This window comes from Cynara cardunculus (assembly GCF_001531365.2).
Source record: "Cynara cardunculus var. scolymus isolate 2C chromosome LG 6, CcrdV1, whole genome shotgun sequence".
Classification (NCBI taxonomy): domain Eukaryota; kingdom Viridiplantae; phylum Streptophyta; class Magnoliopsida; order Asterales; family Asteraceae; genus Cynara; species Cynara cardunculus.
The window spans coordinates 5,016,273-5,025,991 of NC_037533.1; the positions used below are offsets into that span (position 1 = coordinate 5,016,273).

Genomic DNA, 9,719 nt, shown 5'->3' on the forward strand with positions numbered 1-9,719 from the left:
AAGACATTTTTCTTGTTTCATTCTATAAAGTATCATATTATGATGCTTAGATATTCTAGGCATCCTATAAGATCTAATGTTGTTATAGCAAAATGCTATAACTAAGCATTTTCTTTTCACTAAAGTACAACATAAAATGACTGGGTATTTAGATTGATGGATTCGTCAACCAAATACCTATCAATATAAACCCTTTTTTTTTTGTTGTAGTGGTTGTTTGCTGGCAAAAAAGATTTCAATAATTTTCTCCTATTAATTAGATTATTTGTCTATCATTCTTTGATCGTGAATCTTTTTTGGTAACCTATACGTTTAGCTAAAATGAAATACAAACATAATATCAATAAAAAATTATATAAAATTTTATACATTATTAATATATATATATATATATATATATATGCATAATAAACACATATATATATAAATAAAATTTTATAAAAATTATATATTAGCGGCGGATTAGCTCAACCCAATTTCAACCTTTCAAACTAGCGGGTTAGCAGTTTGGTGGTTAGGTAAGTTGGGGTTAATTGGGTTTTTAACGGGTTGGGTTATGGACGGGTTTTTCGGGTTGACAGTTTTTTATACACCCCTAATTTGAACCTCCGTGGCTGGAGATTTTTATTCCTCATTGGATTTGAACCGGAGACCTCTAGGCACTTTTAACGTTTAAAGTCAAGTTCAAACCAATCAGACACTATACTTGTGATTCTTAAAAACATTTTAAATGTTTAAATGACAATGGTGATATTTTGAGGGGCCTTATCGAAAATTTGTAATTTACTCCATCTCTTTTTTTACTTGCTTTTTTTCAAAATTCACTTTTTGACATTTTAATTTATAAACATCAAATATCATCATAATCACAAAAAGAATCCAAAGATTATCAATTTGTATAATTATTAAACCATTTTAAATATAATACAATAATTCAAATCTAAGTTCTTCACCATCTCATTTTATTGATTTGATTATCATTACCATTACCATTACCATTACATCCTTCCTCAGAGATAAAGTATCATTCGCACATGCTTTAAAGTTGTATAAATAAAACCCAACCAAATATAAATAAAACATATCTACTATATCTCACCACAAAATATAGTATAAAAGATCTAAAGTTAAAGATCATCTGAAAGCAATACAGACAAGAAACAAAGAGCATTGAACATGCAAAAGAATACATCTAAATGATACATTGCATCAAAAGTGCATGTGTCGACAAGAATACTATACAATATGATATCATAGATTTCATAAAACTGGTCTTACATAATCATATATATATATATATATATGGAAGAGCTCAAATAAAAACATCTTCATTTTACAAGAACGTAAGAACAACATTATTTTACTATAAACAATCATATGTGATACTATTATTTCATGATATATGATATACATAAAAATTAAATTTTTAAAAAAAATAATATAAATAAACATTTGTAAGACTTTAAACATATATTAAAACCAAATTGAGATTTAATAAATACTCGATTGGGGGTTACGGCCGATAAAAAACCATCCCAATGCATGGAGTAAGGACAATAATGGGATTTCATAAATTTTCCCAAAAGTCCAAACAAAATATAGATACTAGAAAAATCAAATTTACCAAACTACCCCACTACACTCAAGCGGTGAGCTCCGCAATTACCAAAAACTTCATTACGGAAGACTCCCAACCTCGCTACCCAAATTACAACCAAAATCCTACCAAATTACAAATATGCCCCTCTAATTCAACTGTTATTACTTAGATTGACCCCCAGTCTATCTCATACGACGGATACTTCTCCAGCGAGAAAGCCTCCGATCCGCACCACCCATCGTCCGCCGTGAACTCCGGGAACGTCAGATCGGACGACGGAGATGAGTTTCCAGATCCGGCGTACCCTTCACTCTCGAACCCTTCAACCTTCACCACCTCTTGCTGTGAAACCGTTGCTTGCTTTGCCGCCGCCGCCGACGACGACCGGCGAGAAGTGGATTTCTTAGCACCGTCGATGGATTTTCCCTCGGCCAAGCACTGGCAAATGGTCTGTAATTTGGCTACGACGGAGGAATGGAGTGGCTTGAAGTCGGAGATGTGTGACCCGTTATGACGCAACTGCGGAAAGTTGAGCCGCGCGTAGTCTCCACGCAGCTTGTACGCGGCTTTATCATACGCCAACGCGGCTTCTTCAGCCGAATCGAATGTACCCAACCAAAGCCGGGTCCGGCTCTTGGGTAAACGGATCTCCGCAACCCATTTTCCCCAGTGCCTTTGCCTCACACCCCTGTAAAGCTTCGTGGGTTTCGGAGGTGACCCGGATTGTTTGACGGGTACAGGCTCCGGAGCCAAGAAATTCAAGTTGCTATTTTGAGGCCATTGGGTGGGTAAATCCATCTGGGTTTGCATAGGGTACATTTGGGATTCGGTTAACTGGGTCAACCCGAAGGAAGAAGCCGGTTGCTCATAGCCAAACTGATCTTGGATAGAGTAATCCGGGTAGAAACCGGGTTGGGAATGGATAGTGGAGATATAGGAAGAAGATGAAGGAGAAGGAGGAAGAAAACAAGAAGAAGAAGAAGGGTATGGAAATGAGGTAGAAGGAGTGGAGAGAAGAAGGGTATTTTGGTAATTTGAAGGAGGAGGAAGAGGAAGAGGAGGTGGAGAAGCACTCTTAATAAAAGGTTCAAGTGCTTCCATGAGTTCACCACCAGCTGTTGACTGCTGAAAGCCACTGCCATTCCAGAAATCCATTGCAGCTGAAGCCATTAATCTATTTTTTTTTTCAATTTTTTAATTAATTCACAGAAAATATTCAAAAAAAGATGATTTCCCAAGAAAAAAAATACCAGGAAAATCAAGAAACAAAGACGGAGTTTTCAAATAATCAAACCCAGTTTTGAAGATAAAATTAAAAAGAAAAAAAAACCAACCTTTTGGGAACAAAAATAACCCGTAAAAAGGTGTGATTTTGATGAACAGAAAATAGAACCCAATTAAAAAAGATGGATCGCTATTCTGAAAACACCTGAATCTCTCTCTCTCTCTCGTTTTGTTTCAAAAAAATAAAATCAAATAAAGTCTGCTTTTTTGTTCATAATAATCATGACAATCATCAAAAACCCAGAAAAACAAACCCAAATTAATCGTAAATTTTTTGTTGATTGAAAGACCAGATGATTTACAGAAAGGGATACACAGAAGCGGGGAATTACAGAGGGGAGGGGGGGGGGGGGGGGGAATTTAAAGAAACTTTTCAAGAAACTTTTAAAGAAAACCAGGAGAAGCTTTTTTCTTCTTCTTCTTTGTGGGTGTGTTCAAGAAGGTCTCAAAAACTCACTTTTTTCTTTGACTAAATTGGGATAGAGAAGGGTGGGTTTTATAGTGGGGTGGGGTGAGGTGGAGGAGGTTAACCATGGTTAGGTTAAAATTGTTGTAATACGCGTTCTAGAGCATCGACAAGTGGCCGAGGAGAGAGGACAGGTGCCGGTTAAAGTTTGTTTCTGTTTATGATTGGGTCTTGCTTCTAAGCTATGCTTTTGACTGGGGATTGTGTTCACACTCCATTTTTCAAAACCATACTATTTGCTTTTTTATTATTTTATTTTATTTTTACAAAATATACAAATAATTTTTTCCTTTTTATTTTGCTCAAACAAATTCCTATATTATTCGTTAAAATAGAAAAAAATGATTAAAAAAACTAGGTTTAGATTCGCCCCTATGTCGTCACACAGAGGGCACGAGACGTAAAAAGAGGATCCTACCAACTTGTTCCGACCTGAGATAATAAGCTTATGAGCTTGGTCTTACTTCATTGTCGAGAAACGAAAGAATTCCATCTCTAAGTTTAACTCGGACTTCAAATTTTTATGTGTGGAGTAATCTTTTAATTCATTACCACTAATGGGATGGAATCATTATTATTTTATATAACTTTTTTTAAAAGGGTATTATCATGATAAATTTATAAAATATTTTATTAACTTAATGAATTTTAAAATATCTAAAATAAAGAATCTGTTGAAATTAAATGTGAATATTAAAATAATACTGTAAAAAATTGTTGTAGATTCTCTTCGAGCATTTCCAACAATTTTTTTACTGCTAAAATCTTTTCCAAAACAAAGAAAATAAAATAGAAAAATTGAAATTCTTAAACTTAAAGAAATCTTTTAAAAATGATATTATTTCTACTAATAAAAATCATTGAAATTAAAAATTTATAGAAATTAAATAATATAATTATATTATAATCATCAAAATAGTTGTTGAAGATAAACGTAATTTTTTTTAAAAACTTGACTTTTGTTTTTTTTTTCCATTTCGTTTATATTTCAACTCCAATAACTTTTTTCATATTTTAATTATCAGTTATATTATTAAAATATTTAATTTTTTAATAAATTTTAAAAGGAGTGTGAAAAAAAAATACATTTACTTATCCTAGCATCAAATTGTAAAGAATGATTCAAATTTGAGGAATTTTATCTTCCTCCTTTTTATTTTTAAAGAATCTATATATTAACAACACCTTAAAATACTATATATTAAAAAATTGTTTTTATATTCTTAAGTAATATATTACATCAAAAGGTATTTCTTACAAATCAGGGGCGGATGGCCACAGGGGTCTTGGTTCCTAGGCTTTTTTCCCCGATGGAGTGAATCATCTCTAGTTCATTAAGGTTTTAAGTATAATTTTTTTTGGGAATCTCCACTATTGTTGATCCAGTCCATTTGTGTTCTGCCTCTGTTAAAAATAATGTAATATTAATTATAAATTAATCTCCAACCTTTGTCACACACAAAAATAAAATCAAGTAGACGCTTCAATCTAAATTCATGTCTCTTAAGAATTGATTCCAAGATTTTATCACAATAAATTATGATATATTTTATTGTTAATTGTTGATAGAGTGAATTGCGGATTTCCTCCTTGCGTTTTGTGATCAACAGTATCTTTAACAACTATGTTATTTTATAAATTGTATATATTTGAGAAAAAAAAAATTGCTTCAATAACCGTACTAAACTCTCTTTTGAAATAAAGGAATGAGAATGGAGAAACTTCTAAATCTAAAAGAAAATATAGCATATCTGTTGGAGATGCTCAAGAGTCAAGTCCCTATACTATGTTTGTTATGGATTTGGTCTTTGTGATATTCAATTTGTCACGGTCATGGTCCCATGGCCAAATGGTTGTTTGACAGCCTTCGTTAACTCAAGGACAAAATGGTCATTTTTCAACATTTTAGTATCAAACAATATTTTTTTGTATTTTTATATTTTTTTATGTTTTCGTATCCTTTAATAATTAACACTACGACAAAACATATGACTTTTGTCCAAGGAATTTTCCTTTGGTGATTACCGACAGATTACCCTGAAAATAGTAATGCTTTCGGTAGAATCCAAGAAAATATCAACATATCACCCAGAAAACAACTGAGTAATCTGTTATTGGTTTGAATTATCCACCAACTTTTGTAACGGGTTATGTGACGAATCACCCTTTAGTGACGAATTTACCAAAGAAAAACCTGTAGGTACAAGTTTTTCATTTAGTAGTGTAATGCAGCACCTCTTACATCCACCACCGGGTACCCCCCACCGCTTCATCATGATCATCTAAACAAAATAAAACATAGTTTTTTCTTTATACTAAACGAGTACTTTAAATTAGCATCCAATATTATATGAAGCATCTGATCCAAATTCGGTGATATATACACACATGCATGTATAATGTATTTGTGTATGTGTGTGAAAATTGTGTAAGAAAATATATTTATGTATATATAAATTATCTAGATACATACTTTATGTAACTAATTATTAAGATCTAAAAAGAAAAATGCATGTCCAAATTATAAGAATCTTTTTAAATTAATTTATAATATATATTTGAAATTTAAATCTCAAACCTAAACATTACTAAAAATAAACAACAGATTTGGATTAAAATAAGGTGATCTCGGGAATTGTAATATGGTTCACGGGGGATTGCTGATGAGACAAGCCACGTGGTCTACACGTAGTCCTAGGATTGGTGGCCCCATCACTTGTACCACAAAAAATTCATTGCCACGTGGCCTCCACCTTAACACCAGTTTTCGCATCATTGGCGTTGTTATAACAGAAAAACATTTAAATTACATTTTTGGTCCTTATGGTTGTTACTCCCAATCAGTTTTCGTCCTTAAAATAAAATAGTTAAGTTGATTGTCATTGTTGTCGTCATTTTGTTTCGAATTTGATCCCCTTGACTAACTCTTGTTAAAAAAGTCCAGTAATTTAGAGATATCTTAGTCTTTTTATCATTTCTTTTACGTTAATTTAAAAATAAATAACGATATATATAGAGGGACACAGTCACACGCACATACAAACCCTTCAACCCCCCACTCCCCAAGCAATGACAAAACCAATTTCCTTCTTCCACGATAACCATCACCCATCCTCTGCTTTTTTTCTTCTTCTCTATAAACACCATCAAATTCCGATTGGAATCTACATGAAAGTCATCATGGTGCCAGGTAATTAGAGGGTTTGCAAATGGAAAGGTCTCGTATCGAGGGTTTTATGATCATGATAGGTAGGGTTTTACGACAGTGGAAAGTGGTAGTTTACGAGAATTTGCACGTGGGGTTTAGGTGTTTATGTTAGTGGCAAATCAAAGTTTTAAATATGGGGGTCTCGGATAAGGGACTTAGGGTTGACAGATGATGGTAGATCGAGGGCTTGGGTGGCAAATCAAGTGCTTGTAGTGTCTAGTGGTGGTTAAACATGAACAAAGGGTCTGGCTTGGAGATGAAGACGGGGTAGGTTGGTGAGATTTGTGTGTAGGGGGTTGATCGAAGAAGAAAGGGGGGAGCCAAAGAGGGGAAGGGTGGCGATTAAATAATGACAATTAAAAAAAAAGACTAAAAAGCTAAAATGCCACTAAATTAACTGATATTTTTAATGGGAGTTAGTCAGAAGGAATATCAGTGTACATATTTTCATTTTATTGACAGAAGATGATAGTAGATGACAACCATATAAAAGAATACTTTAGCTATATATATTAATCAGAAAGTATATATATTTGGTCTATAATTTATTATTCCAAAAATAAAAAAACAGCTAAAAAGAAAACGAGTTAAAAGTAGGGGCGGCCTTCGCGGTGTTCGATTGTGTTTTCTAACGGTATCGTCGATAGTCGAGGGACTCTTACTGTTTTTTTAATATTTTTTTAAAGTATATATATTTATATACGACAAATAGAACAAATAAACTCACACACCATCCTCACCTTTGGTGAGGTTTGAACCCTTGACCTCCTAGGAGGCCAAAGACTCACATACCACTAGGCCAGTTTAATTATTATAATCAATGCAAAGAGCTGCTATTGAAGTTTTTTTTAAGTATATAATATTTATATACAACATATGCAACAAACAAACTCACACACCCTCCTCATCTTTGGTGAGGTTTGAACCCCCAACCTCCTAGGACGCCAAAGACAACGATACCCTTAGCCCAAAGGCCCATTGGCACCGCCATTGAAGTTCACGGAGAAGAGAAATAGGAGGTGGGTTGGGGGGAAAGGTGGTATATATTAATTGTATGGATTAAAATGTTTTTTAAACAGTGAAAAAGGACCAAAATACTCATTACTTAATAGAGTTTTAAAAAAATGAAATTTAGGGTAAAGGACTAGATCCATCATGAAAATGAAACCACGAGGACCCTATTCATAACGTTTAGGGTTTAGGGACCTTGTTCGTAATCAACCTAAAACCACAGGGACGAAATTTATAATTTACCACTCTAAAATTAAATAAAAAGGGGAAAAACCAAAATACCCCCAACTTAACGAGGCCTTTTAACATAAGTTGGGGTTAATGACCTAATTCACAGTTTACATTAAGGGTGTTCATCTGTTGATATGCAATGGATTTAAGTGGATCCGATCCGATCCGATCCAATCATCCATTGGATGTTAGATTTGTCATCCAATCCAATCCGATTAGTATTGGACATCTGATCCGATCCAAATTCAGTGGATGTTGGATCGGATCTGTTCCATCCATTGGATGTTACTATTGGTTATGCATTGGATCTGATTTGATTCATCCAATCTTTCGATCCAATACTCAACCAATTATTCGTATATTTTTTTTAGTTTCATAAAAAACAATGTATATAAATATCAATCAAAAAACAAAATCGTAAAATATTAATAACTATATATAGTTATTAATTGGATGTTTGTTGGATGATAATTGGATGGTCATTGTATTGGACCGGTGCGATTTTATTGGATGTTGGACTGTCATCCAAGAACCAATCGATCTGATTTGGATGTTGAAATTTTGGATCCAATTCAATCCAATACAACTACAATTTGATATCCGATGATAGTTGGTCGGTTCTAATTGGATCGGTCGGTTGATGTTGGATCGAGTGACTTTCTGCACACTGCTAGTTTACATGAAACCACAAGGATGAAATTTGTATCCCTCTTGATTTTATTTTGTATATTAAGAATTTTTAGGACCATTTCATTCTATTTTTATTAATATATTAGAGCATTTTAGGTCTGTTTTGATTCTACTTTTTTTCTATGCCCACACTACTATATTCACAAACTTCTGGTAGCACAGGTGAGATAGTGATTGGGTGTCTACTCTGCAGAGATGATTTGATTGTTCATCATTCATATCTTAATTCACTCATTCATTTTTCTTCATCGACACATGACTGGTCGGTTTCTTTCTAAGTTACAATCGTCTAATTCTAGATAACAATGTGATATTTTTCATCTTCGTTTTTAAGTTTGTTAATTTCACATAATTTATATGGACTTTGATCTTCTGAGTTTCACGCCTTCAAGATTGACACTTGATTTCCACTTCAAAATTTTACTTTTTATAACCATTTTTTAATTATATTATATTCAAGTCCTTATATTTCATTAATTATGCTTTTATTGTTATAAAAAAATTGATCATAACAAACTAAGGAGCAAGAATTTAATGATGTAACGGTTGGTTTGTTTCTCTTACTTGAATATTGTTGTTGTTTATTATTTTATGTTCTCATATATATTAAAAATATAAGAATTTATTGTTATTAATTAAAATTTAATATATTCAGGGTGTTCAACGGTTTCAATGCATTCAGGTGGACCTTGTCCAGTCATATCATCCATTGAACGTTGAACTTGGACTACTCATCTGTGACAACTTCGCATTTTGGAATTTCAGGTTAGTATTTCATTTTAGGACCTTTAATGAAAACTAAGTCTTTTTAGGATTTAGCCTTGTTGACCAGAGATCGTCTTGTTTAATTAGTCTGATTAGATCACGTTTCGGCGAGTAGCTAACCAAGTTAGTTCGTGCAATGCCAAATAAATTTTTAAACATTTCACATAAAAATAAAGTCGATATTTTCGTTTCGTTCTTTTTAAAATTCAAAATTTCCAAAGTTCCAATCTTTTATATTTGGTTGCCAATTATTATTTTGAAAGAATGGTGTTTCAAATCTTTTGTCAAAAATGTTTTGTTATATTTATTGGGGTCTTTTATATTGTAAATAAAAGTCTTTTTGGGCTTGGGCCTTTTAGAGGTCAGCCCATTCTTTTTATTTAATCCACATATAAATACCCCTTCCGTTTTGAAAGTTCTTCACTTTCCAAATTTCCAGCCATTTCATCTCTCTCTCTCTCTCT

At 33.0% G+C, this 9,719-nt stretch overlaps 1 protein-coding gene across 1 annotated transcript; it reads right to left on the reverse strand.

Moving 5' to 3' along the window:
• Positions 1-1,469: 1,469 nt before the first annotated feature.
• Positions 1,470-3,331, reverse strand: LOC112514508 (ethylene-responsive transcription factor RAP2-4-like). Its single transcript, XM_025121016.1, has one exon. It carries the CDS (start codon positions 2,768-2,770, stop codon positions 1,766-1,768), a length of 1,005 nt encoding a protein of 334 aa, XP_024976784.1. The 5' UTR covers positions 2,771-3,331; the 3' UTR covers positions 1,470-1,765.
• Between the last annotated feature and the right edge of the window lie 6,388 nt (positions 3,332-9,719).